This window comes from Anguilla rostrata, chromosome 11, assembly GCF_018555375.3.
Source record: "Anguilla rostrata isolate EN2019 chromosome 11, ASM1855537v3, whole genome shotgun sequence".
Taxonomy (NCBI): Eukaryota; Metazoa; Chordata; class Actinopteri; order Anguilliformes; family Anguillidae; genus Anguilla; species Anguilla rostrata.
Genome location: NC_057943.1, coordinates 12160527 through 12186222, shown reverse-complemented (window position 1 = coordinate 12186222; position 25696 = coordinate 12160527). Strand labels below are relative to the sequence as shown.

Genomic DNA, 25696 nt, shown 5'->3' with positions numbered 1-25696 from the left:
GGCTATTTAGCAGATGCCCTGCAGCTGTCAATCAGTTCCATGTCATTAATCAGGTTATGTGATTCAACTGTTACCTGTTATCTTGGGGATACCCTCCAGCTTGGGCACAGGCAGTGTGATAATGATGCCCTGGGCAGTGCCTACCCACAGCAGCCCCTGGCAGATGAGTAGGCTGGTGACACGTACAGCCTTCTGACCTGTTGGACAGACATAGTCATTAATAGTGCTCAGACAGTCTTTACACGAAATGTTCCTATATTTAACCACACCTGTATTATCCACCTCCTCCCCTCAACCTAATTCCTACATTCGAAAACTCCATCCTTTAAACCACCTTTCTCGTCACCTGCTGTTTGGTGCGTGCGTGTGTACAGTATACACGTGCGCATATATAGGCGTATGTGTGTGCACGCGCGTATATGTGTGTGCATATGCATGCATGTGTATGTGTGTGTGTGTGCAATAATGCAGTTCCATCGTCCCTTCCTGCTCCTGGTGTCGTACATCTTTTGCTGATTATATCAGCAAATTCCGGCGCAATTTTCTCCCTCACAAGCCGCACGGTCACTGGAACGGCTTCGCAGCGATCAAGCCCCTGTGCGGGACCATTAGTATTCCACAGGCCCCGTGAGCTCTCCGCCCTTTCTGCAGATCAGCATCATTTAACGAAGCAATTAGCGCATGACATCATATTGTTCTCTTGTTTGTGTTTGCGTTGCACAGAGGGAGAAGCGCAATTAGTGCGCCGAAAAATATGAAAAAAAAATCCCGGCAGAAAGCGCGCTCCAGCGTAATTAAAATTCATCTCTGCGGCAGCTCTTTCACGACCACGAATGAGCAAATATCTCAGGCTTTCGCTCAGTGTCCGCAGCGCAACGCCCTCATTCAGTTCTGACAACGGCACACAATGTTCTGCGGCACGGGCAGTCATATGCAAATCCACCTGGCTCTCCTGCGTAGATAGTAAACGGTGTGACCTGCCAGGTACTTTGGTGAATTAAAAATGATACAAGCCAATGTTACATAAACAAACACTGTATAAATTTTATACGTTCATATAATATGTTTACATATGTCTATGTATTTTTTAATACAATGATACATAGATAAAACTTTATTATATGCTTCAATAGTTCCTTGGCTGTTTACAGAGTCAAAAAATTCCCCTATGATGAGTAATATAAAGTCTATGGATTATGATTTTATGACCAATTCTTTACCAGAACAAAACACATAAACTTGCACGGGTCTCATTCTAGACTCTTCAGTTGGGATCTGAATTCACAAACGTAACACAACTATTTATCATTTATGTAAGATTTATTCATTCAATGTAGTTTTTTTTTCCCATTTCGCAATAATTCCCACATGAAGGGACACAGGACACCAGTAGGCATATAACATAACGGCATGTAATCAAAACTAAACTTCTTTCCTTGTGACAGATTGGCTGCGGTGTGCAGTGTGGATCTGTCACGGTGACTCAGTGGAGGAGTGAGGTGTGTGGGTAATGCTTAATGTGCAGCTCCTGCCGACGTTACAGTGGCCTGCACTGCCCTCATTGTGTTTCATCTGCGTTGCTTTTGACAAGCACTGATTTTTTTCTTTATGTTGCCAGGCTGAAAAAAAGAGGTGTATAAGAATGTATTTTGATACACTTAGTGAAAAAAGTGGGGCTTGGGAAGGAGCTGCAAGTTAGCCAAGTTTATTTGTTTCAAAATATCTCAGCACTGAAAGCTGTACTTTAACTTTTTTTTTTTTAGTTTAAGAAAAAGTTTCCTGCTTAAATTACGTACAAAGGTTAAGCCTCATAAAATGACTGCTTTTCTCTGCGGAAAACAACTCTGGGTTGCCTTTAAGGTCTTCCACGGGTAGACAGAATTGGTTTTGCTGATGAATATTTTATCAGTTAAGAATGCAGGGAGATTTGAGAACCAGATGTCTGCAACATTGATGACGGTGCAGAGGAGAGGAGAGGAGGAGAATGGAGAGGAGGAGAGGAGAGGAGGAGAGAGGAGAAGAGAGGCGAGAAACACATAAACAACCCGGGCTGAAAACTGAAGAGGAAATGAAAGCGTTTCCATGGCAACCCTTTCTAATAAACCCCAGGCAGAGAAGCGTTGTCTGCGAAGTGTTCCTGCAACTCCTTGGAGATTTGTTTTGTTTTTTTCCTTCCTTTCTTTTATTAATTCCTGCCCATAAACCTGTATCTTCATTACCACTTCTTTTTGGTCTTAAAATCCATACTTGCGCAAGTCAGTCCCTGGTGCAGCGAGCATCCAGGCCCGTGCCAGTGGGAAAGCCAAGCAGTCGAAACTTGAAACAAAGGCTGGCCATAATTGGCACCCTGCCGTCTCCCTCTTTGTACAGAGAGCTTTACAGCCGACTAATGAATGAATGAAGGAATTATTCGCATTTATAGTGTCTGGCACTTTCTTCCTTTTCAAGAATATCTACGGGAGCTACAGTGAATGTAAGACGTGTGTGTGTGTGTGCATGTGCGTGTGTGTGTGTGCATGTGTGTGCGTGTGTGTGTGCACGTGCATGTATAGGAAGGGGTGTGGAGGGGGTAATGATGCAAATTAGTGATGCAGGGCAGTAATTGTGCATCAGAATTGTCATATGTCAGTTGTTGGGGTAGGGGTGAAAGGTTAGCATGTTGAGTGATAAAATTATTCTAAATGCTATGACATGAAACATAGTTTAAATGACAGCAATAATAGGTTTGGATATAAATATTGTTCTACTTAGACTATTCTTTTAATTGGAACAACACTGTAATATTTTTGCCTCCAACACTAACAGAATAGTTGTGTTAATTTCACTAACCATCAAAACGTCTATTTTTTATTTGTTAGGAAAAAGTAACACATATTGGAAACTACCAATGCGCTAGAGGTGCGGTAGAACTGAATCCAGATGCTAGGGTTTTTTTTGTTGTTGTTGTTGTTGTTAATCTTTAATTTGTTCGTAATTATTGTCCACCATCAGGATTCAGTGCACGAGAGAACAAATGAAGTTCCCAGTGCTTGGAGTAGTTCCCAGAGTCGCAGAGTTCACGACGGACACCTGCCTGGGTCTAGGAAGGTTGAGCGCGTGGAGATGTTGATCTCCTGAAGGTGCTCCAGCGTTTCCGTGTGGAACAGCCGAATGGACGAGCCCTCCGAGAACGCCATCCAAACCCCGCCCCCGGCTCGTACCATGTGGGCCACACTCACCGCGGGATCCTGATGCGCCTCAAAACTCTGAGAGAGGGAGGGTGAGAGGGAGAGAGAGAAAGAAAGAAAGGAAGAAATGTGTGATGCATGGCCTCACTTCTGTTTTATTGAAATAATGGCAAGGGTACAAAAACAATGGAACAGCAATGGTTTCTTTGGATTGATACTGCAGTCATTATTTTCCACAATTACACAATCTATCCATTCAGTAATCTTTGAAGACTCATAATTGCTTCTGTGAGGAACATAATGGTCACTCTTGATGAGACTCATTAAAATTGATGCTATTATCCTAATTTCACATAGTCACCCACTGAATCACAGCCAAGATTATGCGCCACATTCATATTAATACCAATTCATTATGACAGGAGCAGGTTTGAGAAGCAGGAGAACCAATCAGGTGCAGTATCACAGCAGCGTGAGAATTAAGCAGGGAAAGAGAATCAATATATGCCGTACAGCCAAGGCAGCAGCACTACAGGAAGTTTAAGGGTTAATGCATCATGAATCAACGGCATGAATTCAATCAAATGTATTGCATAACATTGCACTTGGACTTATAGGGCAGTGCTAGCTGTTTTGCTCGCAGACGCATTTCACTCTGCTAACAATAATGCAGATGATTATTGTAATTTCCATCCTGTGATGACAGTACATGAAGCTTGTTTTTTTTCTTTTCTTCTGTAACTCTCCTCAAGGTCTCCATGGCTCATTTTTGTTTCTATGGCGCTTAAGAGTTTTTGTTTATTTAAATGGGGAAGTTGTATCGTACACTGGTCTGCCTGAGCCAATTTCTATGTAGTTTTTTTCTATTAATTACTCTAAATTCTAAAGCAGAAACTGTAAAAACTAAAAAAAATTAAATGAATGGCAAACATGTTATAAAGTTTCTGCACTGGATGATTAAGTGAACCATACGTCTGGTATCCAGCAGTCATTCTCTGGCAGCTTGTTAATATCATTCCAGAGCCTTAACTGGCTCTCCACATGAACTGACTCCGCTGGCTGACTGGCTGATGTCGCCTGGCTGACATCACGGCTTAGAGCACACTGACGTGAAACAGGCAGCACCCCTGATTCTCCCTGGAGTGGGTCCCAACACATCCACGTTTCATATCCTGCAGTAAACTGTGTGACCTCATCGCTGGGCTGGACAGCACCCCAATCCAGAAAGGGTGTCCGATTCCAATTAGCGACGCTAATTAGCAGAGCAACCATTCTTATGACGGCTGCAATCTAATTAGAAAATTCCTCACCTTTTTTTTTCTCCAGGAAATGTTTCGAGCGCACTTTTAAAAAGGATCTGGCAGGCAGGAGGAGAGGCAGCCCACACTGCTCTTGGGTCAGTACAGAGCGAGAGAGCCTCTTGTAGGCAGTTCAAAAGCTCACATTCCTCCTTTGTTTTTGATCGATTAGGCAAAGAGGACGTGGAGCGGGCAAGCAAGACCTTCACAGCTAACTACAATCACAGTGCACTAGAAGGATCAGCACCTGCTTCCCACACCTCTACCACAGGGACTCCTTGCTTTGTTTGGGGGTGATCAGATCTTTTTTTTCAATCCGTCTGTCTATTAACTTTGTTCCTCTTCACAGCAAGTTTCACTCTTAAGGCAACGCTACTACAGTATACAGAGGATTCATATAATAAAAAGCCCTCCAAAAAGAATGGTTATTGTCAATATTTTACTCGTGAGGGGCACAGCACGACACAGTCGACTTGGACTGGATCTGGAATTGGCAGACAGCCCATCCAACCTTTTACAAAAGTCTGCTGAAAAAATTTGAAACATTGCCCGCACTCTCCAAAAAAACTAGAATAGAGATTCTGCATCACCTGCATCATGCCGCCCCTCGTCCACCCCACCCCCGGTCACCACACAATAATGGGGGAAGGACTCAGGAGCAACAGAAAACAACATATTTACGGGAGAATAAATGGTTTGTTAGCCCTGCAGTACATCAGAGAGCCTACAGTATTCAGTCATGTTCCTGTGATTGGTGGGCTGGGATGTGGGGTTGCGGATGTGTGGGGGGAGGGATCGGATGTCTCCGCTGATAGCAGTTCGCGGATGACATTGTGGCCTGATTTGGCTTTGAAGTAGAAGAGTTAGACGCCTAGTGCACGCGTGCTGGCTGGTTTTTTTTTTTTTTGGCCTTGTTCGGCATGCAAGGAGGAGCACGCGCTGCGTGTCTCGGAGTTTAAGTTGAAGAACAAACTAATCAACAAAGCAGCAAAAAAAAAAAAAAAGAACTTGGGAAGCCGGACTCTGCGAGGTGGGAGGTTGCTGCTGAGTAGCATGATCTGCCTAGCAGGCAGAGTCGATAGCGAGTAGCTCCGGCTGATGTGTATTGATCGAGGTCAGAGATCCGCGTTTCCAGAGGATGCGGCATTCTTCCCCGGGCCCCTCCGTTCACCCAAAAACACAGCCAAGCTCTTGACACCTCCAGCCCGCTCCGAGTCACATCGGCCGCCGCGTAAATACCTGTCAAACCACCTGTTCACGCGGAGTGAAATAGAACCCCGTCGGGCGGGTGTGGAGAAGCGAGGCTTTTCGGCTGGCCGTTGCCGTGGCAACGAATCCAAGAGAAACAAAAACGCGAGCGCCGCTAATGTGCGGCGACCTCATCACTCGCATCGGTGACTCTAAATGCTAACTTTCGGCTTGTTGCTTTTGTGTACTGTCAGGGAAATCATAGCTTCTGTTCCTTTGCCCGCTTGCCTGTCCTTGTAAAAGACTGGTTTGCTGCATGAGGGATGAGCTCACTCACGAATATGGCAGGATGTTGATGCGGTCTGCGCTACACAGGAGCTGTGTGTTTATGGGGGAGGAAGTAAACATGACTTCTTCCATTTGTTTGAACATCTCTCCCTCAAGGGGGGGCGGTCACGTGTACGAACGCCCTGTGCTGATAGGTTCGGCGCTGTCGTCCGGCTCTGAGGTCAGTGGGGAATAGATGAGGAACACCCTCCGCAATCACCGAAATCAAGCCAATCTCACGACGCGTCAAGAGGTTTTCATTTTTCCCCACAGAACACAAAGAATAACTGCTGGAACCTCAGCCTGTGGATCGATACCTGTGGGCACGGAGAGCCAAAGGTCTCGTTAAGCACCTGTGGGGCCATCAGGGTATACTGAGCACTTTGGCCTGAGCACAAAAACCAGCAATCTAGGCATCCAATCAAGCATCAGAGCAAAATAACCAGGACTATTTCTATTGGCTGTTTTCTATTGCACAGTCAAGCATGCCTGAGATTCAAGGTGATAGAAAAATCAAAAAACGATAAATCATTTGCAATTATTAACCCAAGAGACCCCATTGATTTTTCCTTGTCAGAGTTTTTCTCTCTACAGAAGGACTTCAGTCATCCTGGCTACAGCAGAAATCAGCACACATGGACCTGGGGGGGGGGGTTGATGGGGGGGCAGCAGGACTGAGTTTGGAAAGCACTGTTCTCCTGTAGCAGAGACTTAGCTTCTCTTACCCCCACGTTGCCGCGGCGATCGGGTCGCAGAGCACGCTGCTTTTGGGTCCGGGCGGGGCGCTTACCTGCGTCAGGAGGCTGGAGCCTTCGATCACGGTGACCCGGTTGGCCCAGCTGGCCCAGACGCAGTCCTCCAGCGCCAGCAGCGTGCGGACGGGCTGAGAGCCCACCTCCACCCGCTGGCACGACGCGGGGTCCCAGAGCTCCGCTGCGAACAGAGCAAAGGCAAACACAGCAGTCGCTTCACAGCGCAGCACAGAGGCAGCTCGATGCAGGGGGGGGGGGGGGGGCATTCTTAGAAAGTGTATTTATTTTTCATTTTATTTCTGACTTTCCGCAATCCGTTTTTAAATCCTAAAACATTCAAGACGCAATTTAGAAGGGCGCCGCCGCCCGCTCTTCGAATTATTGACATGAAACTCCGACTGAAATCTCGAAACCCCTCAAAATAATATGCACTTGAATATGAACCCTCAGGAAACAAGTAGACAAAGGAAGAAAAAAACATCCTGTACCCGAGTGATTTATTAACACTTCCAAGGTACAGCACGTCCAAATCAAAATACATTCCCTGGGTTTTAATGAAAAAAGTTTTCTCAGGCAATTATTATAATAATAATTGTTTTGATTTTTTCCAGAAGAAGTTTAACATATTTTGATTGTGTGTCAGAAAGTGACAGCTGACCCTTTTCCCTCATTTACAGGACACACACTGCGGCAGCCGTGTACGGTGTTGAGACGCATTGCACAAACTTTCTCCTGCACGGCATGCTAATGAATGAACATCAGAGAGCAAGGTGCTCTCAGCCCCCTTAATTAACATTTTGGAGTTGTTTACTTGCGCTGTTAATAGCATCACAACGCCCTGTGTGATTTACATGTGTGCATTTTATATTTCTGCAACACCACCCACCATGTCCTGTGTAATTTGGGTTTCTCGTCTGTAGTCTTAAATGTGTAATAAGAATTCTTTTAGACAATATCAGGAGCTGCTGCATTATATAGACACTAATATACAATATATTCATATGGGGTTTGATTCAGAAATATTTCGCTGGCATTGTATTCCATCACTGTTAAAATTACTTGTTCTTTTTAAAAATGACTTTAGGTTTTTCTCTTCCTATAATTATTGTTCACATTAATTTCTTGTCAGTGGCGTAAGACTTATTCAGATAGATCGAGCTTTAGTTAATCTGAACATAAATCACTAGGAAGGAACACAAACTGGCTGAAAGAGCCTTGTTTCTTGATCGCCTTAATGTTTTGTTCCTTGATCTTTTTTCCCCATTTCATTTCTTTTTTCAATTACATGAAAAATAAATATTTAATATGCAAGGCGAGCACACACAACACAAAATCCGTTATGCGCCAGCAGAAATACACTTGCTGAGAAAGGGATTGCTTCATTGACACAGCAAGATAAGAGGTAATCTAGGTACAGTAATGAAACTATATTATTGTGCAGACTAACTGTATTGCAGGGAGGCTTCAGACACCTACATTACAGGCCCAGGCTATCCTTCATGCCTGACTGAACATAGCAGAGATATGAATTACAATGCCACTCTGCTTCTATCGCATTTTCAGTCTTTTAAGGGAAATATGAGATCTTTCAAATGCAAACCAATTTTATTAAACCGTAATTTCAATATTTTATATATAATATATCACAGAGCAGAAAGTCTAATGTCAGAACAGCATGGTAATGCGACAAGGAAATGTATAAACACTGCTTCTGATCGGACAAACTCACTTGCGGGATTTGGATTTATCACAGTGTAATACATTTGCATGAATAGATTTAGTTGATGTTCACCACCAGAGCAAATTACAGATTCAGGAATATAATAAGGCCAGACGAATAACAGCATAGATCACAGAAGAAGAACACAACTGAAAGACTGCATCACACTAGGATGCAATGTTACATTAAGCGTATTTATCGAAACAAGACCCATAATGAAGAAGAGTATCTAAAACAAACCAGATATAAGAGAACGGTGACTGAACTGGCTGGTGTTCAATAAACTTCTAATGGTCCTGTGTGATATTCTGTCCTCGCTATTCGTTTGCCACAAAACTAATGTATGGCTCAGTCTGGAGCAAGGAAAAATGTACCCATATATACAGTGCATACAGCATAAGACAAAGTTTAAATTAAAATTTGCCCTTCAGGGAAATCGTGTTTGCAAGATGGCGCACTTACACATCCTATAATAGCTTAATACTGCTTCTGATTTGAATTTGAGTTAAGATCAGACGGTTGCATGATGGAACTTCAGAGTTCAGAGATAAAGGCTTGGAATGACGGCAGGGCATACGCCCTGCCCCTTAAGGAACTGGGCCACAGTAATTACTGCTGTCCGGATCCAGTGGCTGAAGAGCGTGACCGGCGCCTCACCTCCATCCTTACGGCAGTACACCAGCACTGCTCCATCGCTCAGCCCGGCGAACAGGAAGTTGGCGGAATGTTTCAGACACAGGACGGCGCACCCCGCGGGGTTCCGGAAGGTCAGCAAGCACTGGGCGGCAGTGTCCACGCTGCCGTAAACGAGGATGCTGGGAAAGAGGAGCACAACCGAGAGACGTGGGGGGGCCCGTCAAATATGAACTCACGCTTCTGGATACAAACTGCACACAAAGTGACAAAAAGGGTTTCCTTCCTTCAAAGCGAAGCCTAACTTGTATCTCAAAACGTTCCTTAAGGGATGTTCTTTCTGTATTCAACCATATCGGTCCACTCAATTGTTCCTTGTTTGCTTGAGCCCCTTTTCCTGTTTTATAGCACCTGATGCCGTACGTTTAGAGGAAGCAGAGAATGTGAATTGCAAATCGTAAAGAGTAGGATGCATATTCCATCTCTCTGTGAATTTAAAAGAACCAAGAGAACCACGGCACAACTTTCCCTTCATAGCAGGGCGAAGGAATCTGAAAAATTGGAATGCAAACCAAGGTAAAGTGGATTTGATCTATCAAGGCCGACAGGATGAAATATTAACTTTGATTACGTTTCACTCAGATTTGCAGAGTCACATTCTCTTTGCCCGAGGGCCTTCGGGGGCTGGCTGTGAATTGGAAATGTATTTCATGTGAGCTGAGCTGAGGAAACTCAAAGCCATTCCTCTTATTCCTTTCATCCAAATTTCCACCACATTCGCGGTTTCCTAATGCAGACATTATTGACGAAAATTGACAAAAAAATATGCAGGCTGTTTATCTCATATCCTGTCCAAAAAGGTCACATGCACTGATTCGTTTCACTCAATGCACTGTGGTTAAACTGCAGGGAGGTGGGAATTATATTGGTGCGTTATTGCTATTATTGGATTATAGGCCTGATTCGAGTTGTTAGGTGGTACAGGGCAACCATGTGAATGAGGGCACTTGCCCTTTAAGAGTAAATGTGGGCTTTAGAGCAGAAGAGCTAAACGTCTGTAGCTGATGCACCGGGAATATGGACATTTTGGGCTGGATACCAAGACATTCTGTACCAGACTCAAGTCCCGTGAGTTTACACAACAATGCACAAAGCGGGCCAGAACTACTTCTGTTAGCCTCTTGTTTTAGATAATGAGACATTTGTTACTGCTTTTGGTTTGACCTTTTACTCTTGTGTTCACTTGTACAATAACCATATCAAAGCAATTTCGCGACAAACATGCAGCGTGCAGCTCTGTGTAACAAATCCAAAATGGACTTTACGACTCCAGCAACTAGTGAGGCAACTAATAGAGCATTTGGCCACAGCTCAATTTTAATGTTATATATCTCTTTCCGTCTCACCTGCCATCCTTTAGCCCTACACAGATGGTGTTGCCCACCCGTGCTAGACTATCTCTCCACCCGCCATCGGCCTCTTCTGGTGGGCTGGGCTCAGACACGTACTCCAGACACAGCACAGGCGCCCCAACCTGGAAGGATTTAACAGGGCGGGGGGTGGGTCTGTTCAGGGAGAAGATGTCCACCTGCCCTTGCGTGGAATCTCCCCCGCTGGCCACCTGTGCGGACAAGGGACAAAGGTCAAAGGTCATGGTTAGCACAGGAACATTCAATCTGCTACGCTGGCCTTCCTGGAAATCACCACAGGCAAGCCTGCTGTTTGTTCATTTAACATTCACAGCCTGCTGTTTGTAGATTTGTCTCAATTTACTTTGTCAACTCATTTACTTACACTACATGGCCAAAAGTATGTGGACACCTGACATCCAACATCCACATCCAAAATCATGGGCATTAATATGGATTTGGTCCACCCTTTGCTGTTATAACAACCTCCACTCTTCTGGGAAGGCTTCATATTAAATGTTGGAGCATTGCTGCAAGGATTTGCATCCATTCAGCCAGAAGAGCATCAGTGAGGTCGAGCACTGAAATCCATTTCTATATGGACCTCGCTGTGTGCCTAAGGATATTGACATGCCTTCCCCAAACTGTTGCCACCATGTTGGAAGCACCGAATGGTCTAGAATGTCATTGCATTAAGATTTACCTTCACTGGAAGTAAGGGGCCTAGCCCAAACCATAAAAAAACATTTACATTTACATTTTTAAGTAGTAATAGTAATAATAAATAATAAAGTCTCCCTATTGAATACCAAACTTTAAAATATCTCTAAAATTAAGAGATGACGAGTCTTAGGTTTCAAAGTACCATTTCTAACTTCAAACAGTTTTGCATATGCTCAATCGTTTTCATTGGGGAAGTGAAAATTTAAAAAAAAACATTCTAAAGGCTTGCTGTTATTTCATTTTCTGTTTATTTTTAAAGTTATGATTAAGATACGATTTATGTAATACTGAGTCATTGAGAAATGAGTCAAGCCAAACTGCTGAAGAATCAGCTTCAGATTTTCCCACCGTGCACTGCAATCTATAAAATAATTTGGGATCATTCACCAGATTGGGAACATTAATGAGTGCTTTTCAAACTAAGAATAAAAATAAGGTTTGCATTGGCTTAAATTACATAAAATAGAGAATCCAACACAATCTGCAACAAAACAATTAATCTCCAACACAATCTGGCCCTGACACAACTACCCCCTCCCCCCAAACACACACACATTCATCTACGCACACATACACACTCATACTGATTAACGCTCACATGAAAAAAATGAAATCAGACACCAGTCAATGGACCAGCAAACTGTCCGTTCCCTAAAAGATTGAAAGGTCAGAGGTCAGCTGAAAGGTCAGTGATCAGCCATGAGCTGCCCTTGTATGTGAGGCAGGTTGATGACAGGACGAGGCAGTAGCATTTGCCCCTCAGATTACATTACATAACAGGCATTTAGCAGACAATCTTATCCAGAGCGACTTACATAGCTTTTTTCATTTTACACACTGTCCGTTTATACAGTCAGATATATATACTGAAGTATTTATTAAGCGCCTTTCTTAAGGTTATAAGGTTGCTCAACAGCTGCGTCCAACCCAGGAATCGAACCTGCAACCTACAGGTTACTAGGCCCAGTTCCATAACCATTATACTACACTTGTGCCCCTGTATCATTGTATAATACCATGTATTACTCTGGCCACCAGCTCAAAAGCGTGGGCAGGGAAGGGTCACAGTAGATGAGCAGCACAAAGCAGAGCATTTAAGGTTTTACAGAGCCACATAACAGGGTCCAGCTCATGGTAAATGGTAAATGGACTGCATTTATATAGCGCTTTTATCCAAAGCGCTTTACAATTGATGCCTCTCATTCGCCAGAGCAGTTAGAGGTTAGGGGTTAGGTGTCTTGCTCAAGGACACTTCGACATACCCAGGGCGGGGTTTGAACCGGCAATCCTCCGACTGCCAGACAATCGGTCTTACCTCCTGAGCTATATCGCCCCGAGATCAGATGATGAAGAAACAATTAAGTAAAGCTAACTTAGGCTTGACTCCACTGGTACTCCTAATGCTTGCACTGTTCATCTGGAACAGGCTGGACCCTGACACAGTGCAGTCACTTTACAATACACTGTACACCAGAGCAAAAGCAAAACAAAAATGAAAAAGCTCTGTCATTAACACATTTGCAAAGACACAGTCAATATTTGTCCCTAACCCCACAGGACATATTTGGGAGATTAATCTTAACCCTCAATACAAGCTTCTCCTCACATTTCCTTACACTGAAGAGATTTCCTTTCTTTCTGAAGAGATTTATTTTATTTTATTTTATTTTACCTCACTTTACCTCTTCCCTAATTTTTTTTGTTTTCCTGTAAAACATCTTGTGCCAGTGTCTCTATAAACAGTTTTATACAAATAAAATTGATTTTAAATAAACCTTTACTCCAAATTTAATGCAACGTCTTTTTGTTCATTTTTTTTTATATATTGGCTGTGCTTGCCAAAACATTTTTTCTTTAGATGAAAAAGTACAAACTGTAGTTCTGAAGAATAAATGATGGAATTTGAATCATTAACCATTTATACCACTGGACATTCGCTGAACTTTAGGTTAAATGTTGTGCTGCAGGTCTCTACCCAGGACTCAGGACAATGTGATTCCAGAACTGGTAACTCATACTGGACAACACATTACCCACCCTGAGGCAACTCTCAGCAGCATAACTAGCACAAAAAATCACAACCTTTTTTTGTTTTTTGTAAGGTTATACAAGGTCTTTGTGTTCAGCAATACAGTAGCTATGTTTTAATGGCTTTTTCAACCACCCCCAAATCACAGCCTTCTAGCTACATTGTAAATTGGTCCAAAGCACAATCTCAAATGTGTTTTTGACCCGAAACACCACTTTAGCAATTTCAGCAACCTAAAAAAATCTTGTTAAACAATATTTGGTGAGCACTCTCATGAATTTAATAATCATCTTCAACTTGTTTTTGGCTGTTTTGAACAATTAACAATCATACAACGTCAAATAAATTAGCATCCTAATTTAGTGATTCTTGATTTTAGCTGATTTGCTTTTAATTGATTGCACCTAATCTGGTTGCCCTGTCTGTGTTCCCAACAAGTGAAATTATCTTAACTGTTATTTATTTTCCAATTTCCTCTCTTAGTTATGAAATTATTCCATACTATTCCATCTTATTGTGATTTTAAAAAAACTTTAATGTGAAACACACGGAACTAATATAATTAGAAATACATTTACAAAAACATGAACCAGCTGACTATGGGTATTCCTGACAAGAACAGATATGCTTGTTAATCACAAAAAACAGGTGAAGATTTATCCATTTAAAAAGTACACTATTCACCCTCCCCCATTTGGAGTTCCTCAGCAGCCATGGCAACTAGCCACAATGGCAACTAGCTTTCCAATGTGTTCCATCAGCCTTCCAGTGTATCCACTGTGGGACACAAACACAAGGCGAGAACAGAGGGAATGGGCTAATCTCACTGCTCATATCCATAAAAATATCAAGAGCTCCAACAGGCTCAATTCAGCCCCTCCACAGACACTCACACACACACACACACGTTCATGCACACGGGCACGCACGCACACACACACACACACGTTCATGCACACGGGCACGCGCACACACACACACACACACACACACACACACACACACGTTCATGCACACAGGCACGCACACACACACGCACACACACACACACACACACTCTATCTGACCAATTCTTCCACAGCCTCAGCACAATTGCAATATCCAGACAAACCCCAATGGGCAGGGCAACACAATGATAACTCATTTAAAGAAACCAGGGATAGCTCTGTGCTCGTTTTTCACCAGAGACACAGACATGGTTTCTTTTTCTTTTTTGTTTTGTTTTTTTTCTCCCCAGCATCTTCCCCATGAGTAAATATAGTGTCTCTGTGTTTGAGTATAGGGGAAATCACCAATCAGGACAATGTGTGGGTTGGCTCTTAGACATCCCAAGCACATTATTCTCAGAGACCTGTTGACGTAGGTTATTTTCTTCTTGTGCAGTCACATGCATCATGTAAAGAGAGATGCTTTCTGATGAACAGGAAAGCGCGATTCTGACGAACCAGCTGCGAGGGCGCCCCAGGAGAAACAGGAACTCAGAGGAGACGCGCAAACGCAGTAGTAAACTGCATTGATTCAAAAATATTTTTCGGGCATAATTAGCGAGATAAATTCAACCTCGTTTTTCCTGGTGAGGAGCCGGGGCTATAAACAGACACGGATGGGTTCACACGAGCATCTCTGTACACATCACAAGCAATCGCAGAGCCTTTATTGGACACTCACCTATCTGGTCTATCAGCAGCAGAACTAATGCGTGTGCACAGCATGTAAAACTGAAACTGAACACTATTTTATAAACAACGATAGAGTGGGGGGAATGTTTGAGAAGGCAGGGTAGGGATATACTCCTGATATATATATTCCTTGTGGGGGGGGGACGACTTTTCACAGTAGTAAGACTTACTGTTTGGTTTAAGGTAGGCAGGGTTGAAGAATATACTGTTTGTATATTTCCGTGTGTGCATGTAAAGGAACTTAAACCAGATTTGTCAACCTGATATTCGTTTAGAGGATTATGTCATGTATTAATTCTGCAAGAAAGAAGAATGGAGAAAAAAAGGTACATGCTTATAAGGACAGCAGGACTTCAACAGACTTTGCTTCCTCCTTTTGTAAATCCATCAGAATTTCTGGTGAAGTCCAGAGAATGGCACGCCTTCTTCTGCCAGAGCAATTTTCTCCACTCATCAGAAAAACCTCTCCGTAGAGCTATTTCTCTCCACCCCATGGTACATCATGCATTATAAAAGTCCATCCGCACAATGCCAGTAGGCTGTGTCAGGGAGGGCAATGAATTCCGCTCATCCCAGAATCCTTTGCGCGGGAGATCTGTCGCGTGGCCGGGAAACATACTGAACTTACCCACAGGTAGCCCTGGGGCAGGGAGGTGCTGGCAGCCGAAAAGCCAAGAAGAGCGCACTGGACCGGGTTGTGAAGAGCTGCTTCCAGCTAAACAAGGCAAAACAAAACATTCAATTAACCACTGGTACAGTCTCCCTGGAAGCATTTTCTATGGTAATGCATCCGTTGCATATGTTATAACACTGGCTTGCTGATTCTCTTTGAGATAGAGGGCCAGGTACAGTACTGTTATCTCTGTGATATATCTATCAGCCCCTGGGCACAGTGCAGATGTAATGTCACATTCTTTACATAAATCATTGAAGGTTAGTGACAAAACAGAAAGTAGGACTAGTTAAGCCTTATTATATAAGCAAATTGACTGAAAATATTATCCGTTGTAAAAAAAATAATAACTTGAAGTAAATAAAAAGCTTTTACTTTTAGACTTTTACTTTCTAACATAAAAACAGCCTAGATCATGTATTATCATGCATAACCTCACAATTATACCCTGATTAATACTGACCACAACGTCACAAGACACGCCATCACAAACTGTCACAAAACGCTGTGTTTCATTTTGACAGCCTGTATCGGCACCATCTTCTCAGAGATTATTTGCCAAAAACACAAGATGATCAACTCGGTTAGAGGCGAGTGCCACACATTTTTTTGGGGTTTATTTTTTATTTTTATTTTTTTTTGCAATGTTCCATGCTGAGGAAAAAACACGCTCCACTTGAAAAGTGCCAGGAATGCTCAGGTATTTGTGCACTAGCGATGCAACGAGAGAACCCCCTATGTGGCTTTCCACCACACAAGAGGATTCTGGTCTGCTGGTAGTTCTTTTCCCTGCATGCTCAAGCTGCAGAACCTTGATCAGCTATGGTAATTTTTTTTTTTTTAATTCAACCCCTGATTGGATCTGCACCAGTGAACAAAAGAAGAGGTTTTTCAGAAACAAGAGGAAACTATTTGAACACAAAACACTTTACCTTTCCGGTGTGTACATATGTTTTTTTTGAACAATTAAAACAATTCACATTTCCCCCCCAATTCCAGGTAAATCTGACAGCCCTAACCAATCAGATCACTCCCTTTGAGACATTCCTGTGACATCTGGGTCATCACAAGCTCGCAGTCATGCAGGTAAAATAATTGGCTCAGTCAAGGACCAAATCACAAGAGGATTAGTCTTACCCTTTCTCGCAACAGCAGGGTTTTACCATTATAAAATGATGCTTTCATGGACTTGCTATTATGTATATTGAATATGTACCCCCCCCCCCCCCCCACTGAGTCTGACACCAATTTCCTTAAATCAATATTACAGCAAATGTATGATATTGTGCTTCTGACAGCATTCCTTTTGTTATGTTTCATTTGCCGGGGCCTGGTTCAATGCCTTACGTAACACATAAGTGTTCAAAGGCGCAGTGTTAGTGCTAAAAATTCATGGCCCTTGCCTCTGTCTTCCTACTCAACGATGCCGAACTCACATTTCACCTGGAAATTGTTTGCAGCTAGCCTGGGATCAGAATAATATTGGCAGCAATCCGCCTCTGCAGCTATGCAGTCTGATACTAGTCAGTTCACTCGATCTGACCATTACACAATTAATGAAGTGGGCAGGCTTCGCATTGATTTGATTACACTTTTACATCTGTAACCAGCCGTTTTTTTTTATTTTCAGCTTGAGATTGTTTGCATTTCCTCATTCTGGTCCAAGGTAAAGGTAAAGCTAAAAGCAAAGAGACTGTGACTAATGTTCAGTGGGAAAAACCAGAGGGCTTTTTATATATGCTGTATAACAGAGACATTATTTTGACAATCCCCGTTAAATAGTGTAAGTTACCATGGTGACTTCTGAGAGAAGGATATAGCTAAATTCCTTTATTAAATACAACAACCAGAATAAGACCATTAATAGCCAATTGGTAATTAAAATTTTATATGTATAGATTTTGACATTGCATTACAAAATGTTTGACACAAATGAGAACACGCAGGCACTTTTTAAAGTATTCATTTGAACACAGGTCTATAGTATAAACAATGAACATGCTAACCCGTTAATGAATACTTAAACAACACAGCTCTCTGGATAGCTAAATCTACCCAATATGTTGCAACTATCTGTCTTACATTCACTCACATGACACAATGTGCGCACGCGTGCATGTGTGTGTGTGCGTGCATGTTTGCGAGCATGTGTTTTGTACCACCTAAGATTTTACCAATGTTCCCAGAATTAGAACAGTAGTCGCTTCAAAACAACTTATAATGTTGATATTTTCAGTGGGAGCTATGACATGAGTTTAACAGAGCTGTTCTTGTGATGAACAGGCTTGAAGTTATGCAGAGCTTGTTACCCATGATACTCAGGGACAATCACTGCCTTTGGGAACCCATGTCAGAGGAAGCAGCTTGAACGTTGAATGAATGAATCACAAGTGTCTGTGAACTCCCTGTTAAAGCACAGCTCATTCAGGCAGGAGCTGCATTCGCAAGACAGAGTACCACAAGTGGGCTATAAATGTAAAAGTAGAAACAAACCTTTCCCCCCTCCACCTACAGACCACAAATACACCTGACCCCTCTACTAGGCATTCCCTCCAGATAGAACTGTGCCGGTGCATAAAGAGACAACTTTATAGCTGCCATGCCCGCGCCAGCACCTGGAAATGGAATGTGTGAGAAGAGAATTGCCACCAACCATCACCCGCCCACCCCTAAGAAACAACAAAGCTCTCAAGGGAGATAAAGAGAGATAAGGAACAGCGAGGACTGTGGGAAACTCGGAGGCTTTAGTAAATGAGTGGAACTACAGGAGCTTACCCTCTGATACTCAGATCGCAGCGGGACCCCAAAAGGGGAGGCGCAATATGAAAAAGGAGAAATTGGGGAGCTTGGGAGGTAATAAACACAGAGGAGGGGTGACAGACTGAGGCCTTCACCTGCAGACAGGTGAACGGGACCCCTGCTTTCTTAGTCACGGTAAAAAAAGTGAGTGTCCAGCCCGTTTCCACAACCTTCCGGAGTTCCTGCCCTCAGCATCCATCCCACCGCACTGGGGTGGCAAGATGATGTTTTTGAGGGGTGGGTGTGGGGGGGGGGGTGGGGGTGAAGCATGTTGTTTGGCAGGCGGACAACTGCACACGGACAACTGCTTGGTGCTAGCGGCGGCGGAGTGTCTTTTAATGTTGCCCCTGCCCAAAGCAAGCATCAATCACAGATAATTTATTACTTTGGTCACCCAGTGCCTCCCAGCCTGCTGCGATGAATGCGTAAACACAAACACCAGCGAAAATAATAGCAGCCAGATCATTATACCAGCCCATCTGTCCAGCAAGAGAGTTTTGTTCCACCCCCTCCCCCCTACTCCCAGTCCCCATTCTTTTCTTTTTTTTTATTCCTAATTCACAAAGCAAATACCTTTATATCCTTATCCTTCCTTCTTCTCTTGAAGGATAGGTTTTATTTTTTCCTTCTCCAAATCTTCTTGCTCTCACTTGTTCAACATCGTCTCGCTCTCTCTCCTTCTCCTGCTCCCGCTCTCTCTCCCTCCCTCTTCCACGCTCTCTCTCTCCCACTCTCAAATTCACCCCATTACAGCAACAAAATACATATTCTGTAATTTCGTAATGAAACGACTGCCGTCGTTCGATGCATACAGAGGCCCTGCAGGCTTAAAGGGAACCTCGTTCCTGAGTTCACAGGTTTTGGCGGTTTTGGCGGTTTTAATGAATCGCTGGGAGACCCCTGCTCTCTCCGCTCACTGCACAATCTGCTTGCACAGGTGCTTGCGGCCCTATTCCATTACAGCTCCCCTGGGGAGTATGCAGCACTAACACGATCTCCTCAACACTGCAGGCCAAAATGGGGGCTCAAGGGTTCATTTACTTTACTTCACTGGCATTTAGCAGATGCTCTTTATCCAGAGTGACTTACTACTTAAACACAAGTTACAAAGATGTGGGGGGGGGGGGGGGTGTATAGTCCCAAGGGAAACACCAAGGGCATGGATTGCTGACTCAAATTATACCCTGTCAAACACCATATTGAGCATTAATCCAAGTTATAAAACAAGAACAAAACTACCTGAGCATTTAACAACATTAACGAACCACAGCAAAGAACCACAGACAAAAGAAGGCATAGGAAGAAGTGGTGGAGAGGGGCAGGACTTCGACTTATAATTAAATTACAGTTGCACCCTTGCCCCAACAGGCTTTTCAGTCGATCCTTAACTGCATATCTCTGCATTATGGCAAGTTGGGTTTTTCCTGCCCATGTGACCTATTGACATTAAACCTGTTATCAGTCCTTATCCTGAAGGTGTCTCTATAGGTGCTAAGCAGCGTTGCAGCATCATGCCATACCGAAGAAAATGCCGTTTTCCAAGCAGACTCAAGGCTATCCAACGGGAGTCAGTCATCATCAAGGCCAGTGCACACTCATTCACTTCCAGACAAGAGGAAAGAAACGAGGAGAGGAGAGCGTGGGAGGAGAGGTGAACATGCAGGCGATTAAATTACAGTGAGATTTGTAGAGGCTGAGAAAAACCATTCCCACAGCTGCTGGTCTCTGACTGTGGACCTCCTGGCCTGGTTTGGTGTCTTCCACTCAGAATAATTCCTGGTGAATATCAGCTTCCATAGACCATACTGGTGCATTCTGGGATATATTTTCCTAAGACCATGGCCTGCACAGTGCCACAGTATTACGCGTGCACATGCGTAACACCCACAGCAAGCTCTGTGCACTAAACGGCCGTTGTTACATTCATTCCATGAGGCTGCTATTATGACTACTCTCGTAATCATACGCAGTGTGTCACTTAGCGCCACTGCCGCAGTGCGCTACGGCTGCGATCGCCACGGATCCCGAACCTTATTGCATGTGATGATTTAAAGCGGTAAATCAAGTTAGTCTGCGATAAGAACTACATAATAACCGTACGCAGGACGGGGCTGCGAGCTCTTCCCTCAACACACAAGAACGTTTTGTCCGTAACCAAGTGATGTTGTAAGGCGATCGACCCTCGTGTAGGCAGTGTTTACGCCTCGGGCCGAATTTATGCGCAGCGACTGTGAAATGCGCATTAGGCCACGTCGCGATCGGAGCCAATCTCGCAATAGGAGCTAAAGTTGCGCGACTCAACAATGCTGCCATCGTGCTCCCGCGGTTTAAACGTGCTGACGGTCATCGCCGCAAGCTGTTTTACCACCGTCTCTGTGAATCCGCCCATCCTACTGCAATTACACCCATTCGTTTTATTAGTATCATGTATTGCTATTTTTTGGTTATGAAGTCCCTTTTTTTCCCTGGGATAACACCTTACATTGGACGCAAAGGCAGGACGGATACTGTGGCAGCATTGAACACAGCGTAATTAAATAAACAGCGGCTCCCTGCTGTCTCTCTGATCACCGGGGCTTTTAATAGCGCTGTTTTCAGCCATCAAAGCGCCGCCTGACTTTGAAGCCGCAGTAGCCAATGGCGAGAGCGCGGAGATCGGTGAAATCCGTTACACTCGTTCACTAAAGACTGACGCAGCCACTTCATTAGCATGGCCCACAGTTATAATATGCTAAGACGCCGCAACGCGCGATAACAGACAGATGGTGGGACACGGTGACGGAAGCACCGCACCACTTTAGTCCAATCAGAGCAAAGCTCCACAGAATGGTTCTGAAGCCCCCCTTTGAAGGAGGGGGTGGTGTGTAAAACCACACCCACCTTATTTTTATTTATTTATTGCGTTTAATTTACGCATGAAAAAGTACTCCCAGGGCCAGTGGTTTGATTCCAGTGAGCTTCTTTCAGGGGGGTGAAGAGCAGGTGAGAGAAGTTTTTTTTTCAGTTTGGGGAGTAGGAGAGGAGATGGGGGTGGGGATCAGAGGGGAAGACGTAGAGGCGTCCAGGTAGACGGGGGTTCTGAACAGAGATGTTCTGAGCAGCTGTGTGCTTAGCATTGGAAGGCGGTCCTGGATTAGCAGGAGAAAACAGCCTGGATTAGTTCATGAATGCGGGAGGGAGAGGGAGTAAATGGCATCGCTACGGACCGACCGAAATGACATTTGAGACCGAAAGGGCAGCGATTTTTGTTCCCCTTTCACAAGCGCGGTACAGCAAAACATATAAATGAAAATGTGGCTGGATTTTTTGTTTCCTGTTATTTGTTGTGTATAGTTTGTTGTCTTTTGCATGTTTCAGGCAATCATTTTCTACTGCCGGAAATATTGTTTATTCAGTTTTTATTTTTATTATCATTCTCCAATGTCATAAATCCCCTGAAGAATATCTACTGTAATGCACTGAGGGATAAACTGATAATTCCCCGTTAAGACAGATAACGGTTGGTTGATTGGTCCAGCAGTGTTGATGTTCTTGTAAAAAAAAAAAAAAAAAAAAAAAATTCTTGCTCTCTAAAAATAAGTGAGTGAAAGCTGGCACAAGGTTGCTGAATTTATGAGCCAGGAGAGGGCTCTTCATTGAAATTCTGTAAGCAGATGAAGAGGGATGAAAGAACAAATCCAGTGCTAATCACAATGTACAACGTACAGCTTCAGATGAATCATATTTTCACTTATTTTGCCACATTGTTAAGTGAGATTTAGGACAGAATACTGTATGCTACTCCATGCAGATGAAATGTGACACACAAAATGCTTTTAAATGGCTGATTAGCTCGCAGACATCTTTCTATTATTATTATTATTATTATTATTATTATTAATAATCTCAAACTGGCTTCACTGTAACTGTAATTTAGGTAAAGTAAAGGAGGACAGGTCAGGGCAACATCAGCAATGCATGGCTCTCACATGAATAATAATATATTTAGCAGATATTTCAAGGATGAATTATATTTGCAAACATTATGAAATTATAAAGCAGGCATCTGCCAAGGGGTACACACTGGCCATTACTATATGGTAATTCTTGCATATTTACCAAAAGAAATACAAATATACAGAAAATAAGAGTCACGTTGGATGTCCAAATCAAATCTGCCCACAAGAAATATGTATTGCAAATGACAGCAATCTTCTAGTTTGTTTTTCTTGTTGGTAACCATGGAGACAAATGATGAGATGAATGAGTGACTGGAAGCACAGCGATGTCGCCCGAATGGAAGCTGGAGCCGTGGGGGTAAGTCAATGGCAGTAATCAGAAAGTATGCAGGCTCTGTGTGGTACAGGACCAGTCTCAGCCGCAATGCTACTGCAGGCATACACACTGGTTATCAAGCAGTTTACACAACCTCCCCACACACACGCCACCCCCCCTCCCCTTCCCTCCTCTTCCATCTCATTGGAGGGTGGCAGAATTAAGTGAGAGAGTCATTTCACATCTCTACATTTGCAGTGTGCAGTTTTTCTCCCAAAACCCCACGCATGCAGGCTCCCTGACTCATCCGTCCCCACCCCTCCGCCCCCCCCCCGCCCCCAAGTGCAATGCAAATTACATCAACCGCGCGGGTGTCCAAGTGTCCCGACAGCACACGCCCCTCTCCCTCGCAGCCTTGTGACTCAAACCTTCCCCATGACGAGACGGGTGGCGGGTGCGAACCGGGGCCGGGTCGACCGGCGCATCACGCTCAGGGACAGCGACGCAGCCGCGGATACGGAGCTACGCGCGCGGCTATGCGCTCGCCGTCAGACGCAGCGGACAGGCGGAAGGTCCGCCCGCTCGCTCGCGGGCGCGAGAACGAAAAGACAAAACTCCCCCACATCCTGCAACAAAAACACGTGCCCTGCCCGCAGGCATCTTTCCACAGCAGATCCTGCACCCATTTCAGCCCTCAGCTCTGCCCAGGACATTCCGGCATCGAGCCTGCAGATAATGTGGCTCACGGCCCTGCCTTCCCATCAATAATCACTGGACTTCGTCTTTGGACAAGGAATAATAACGCCGCGTCGGGCTTTTATCCTGTAAAGACGGTCTCTGGCGGAGGCTGGCCGTAGTCCACCTTGTTTATGAAAGCAGACAAACGAGCGACAGCGTAATTAAGAGCGGGGAACAAAAGGAAGGGAGCGCGGCGGCGACAGGGAGCGAGGAGCCCGATATCAGGCCAGGCGCGGATGTTCTTTTTTTAAAAATTGATACGGCCGTCTCTCCGTGGCTGGGCCTGGGCGGGCGGCCCAATGCAGGACGGCTAGAATTCCACTAAAGCTTCCAGCCGCAGATACGTCTATGCAGCAGCGGCAGCAGCCTACAGCGATAGATACGTGCGAGCAGGACATATAGTAGTAGAACCGTGGGGTAGAAGAGGTCATTCTCCCGTGTCTCGAGCTCTCCGCCGGACGCTTTTTATCGCCGCTGCACACTTGCCCTGTCGTGACGGCCGCGAGAACAAGGTGAAGACGACTTCCAGTAATTAGCACGTAACTGTCAGGGGGGACAGATCAGCCTCAACAGATGACCAAGCCGCAGGAAAGGCAGGGGCAACCGTTGCGACGACGACAGCCGCACCGTCCGAACACAAAGGACACACTGCCCTCTACTGACTGGAAGAGTGAATGGCTGAAGAAGGAGACCTGAAGATGGAAGCCCCTTGAGGCGATGCTTCAGTGGGTGTGTCATGGCTCAGCATCATCACAATTAGAAGCTGAACTCATCAGCAACGTGCAAAGTTTTTTTTTGATTCTCCGTTTTCCACCGACTAACACTAAGACTATTCGACGCTATCTGGAAGCTCTTTGCTATTTGCCAGTTCCTCCAGCTTGTTCCAGCGCTCGCCAGCAATGTAAAGTGAGGTCGCAGTAAAAATGAAATAGGAAAACGGGCTTGAAACTCGGTGGTTTCAGGTTCAGCTCCCTTGGGGGGCCCTGGCATTTTACACTCCAGTAAGGTCCTTAACCTGGATCGCTTTAGTAATATTTAATATCCAGCAGAATAAATGCATAAGACAGAGAAAAACCACGTCCCCTGGATGTGGATATCTACCAAGCAAATAAAATCTTAATTAAAAATTTTTTTTAGATTATTCAATTAATATTGGAAAAAAGGGGATTTTTTCAGATAATAACATATTGACCACAATGGAAAATTGCAAAGGCAATTTCATAGTGTCCACATTATCCTTTAATGCTGCGTATACCTTAATCCTATTATGCCACGGCAAATCAACACTCACCTCTAGAGCCATCGGCAGGTTTTTTAAAATAAAATGAAACAATAAAACCCTATTCTTTTATGTCTGGAGGACAGATGAAAATCTATGAGAATTATAGGGATATGTGTGGGATGCCTCGTTGCCGAGGCGTCCCCCTCTCTCTGAGATAAGGGGATGCAGCGGAACTTCCCCCGCTGTTTTAGTGACCATGATGACATCACGAAAGGCCGCTTTTCTGCTGCTGCCACACTTTTTACGCCGGAAATCCAGGCCGTGTCTCAGAGACGGGCCACTTCGATACACGGCCACCGGACTGTGGAGCGCATCGACAAAACTCCCAAGAACAGGGTCTCCGTGGCGTTTGTGGAGTCTGTGTGTCTGTCTGACTGACTGAAACGGGGGTTCCAGTGGTCTCTGATCCCCTCCGACAGACGCCCCGAGCCTCACGCCGTGCCCCGTCCTTCCAGGAGAGAGACGCGCGCGGCGGCTCCTCCTCCATCAGACCACATTACGCCGCTCCGACGCGCCCGAAATACTCCTCCTCGGCTGAGGCGCGCGTGTTTTTACGACCCCCCCGGGAGGAAGCGGGGAGGTGTGCTGACTTGAAGGAAAATCTCCACCGCCCCGCGCGCGGAGAGCCTGCCGCAGCGTTCCGCTCCACGGAGCAGCGAGAACATCTGTCGGCTTCATCGGGGCTCCGAATACCTGCGTCGCCAGCGGACGGGGCTTCCATTGCTGCAGGTACGGGCGCATAAATTACACGGAGTCACGGTCGATTGCCGCTGCAAACAAAAGAGAACGCGTGGGCTGGATACTTATGAGGCGGTACGAGTTTGCCCGAACCCTAATTTGGGTGAAGCTGGAATGCTGGCTTATTTTTTGGGAGTTTACCGTTAGTCCTCAAACCTCAGAAGTAATCAGAGGGGATGGGGGCGGGAGAGAGCTTTCACATTCAAGAGCTCCAGGTGCCATGCTGCACATGGGGAGACCATGTGATGCAGTCTGCAGGGCAGCCGATTCTCAACCCGTATGCGAAT

General features: G+C 44.7%; 1 protein-coding gene across 1 annotated transcript in view; it reads right to left on the bottom strand.

Moving 5' to 3' along the window:
- The window catches only part of arhgef10lb (Rho guanine nucleotide exchange factor (GEF) 10-like b), a 93868-nt gene that overhangs the window by 3180 nt on the left and 64992 nt on the right, over positions 1–25696 (bottom strand). The window contains 6 exon segments of the mRNA XM_064297959.1: positions 75–197; positions 3074–3245; positions 6771–6913; positions 9110–9267; positions 10492–10706; positions 15554–15640. Of these exon segments, the coding sequence (XP_064154029.1) occupies positions 75–197; positions 3074–3245; positions 6771–6913; positions 9110–9267; positions 10492–10706; positions 15554–15640 (898 nt within the window).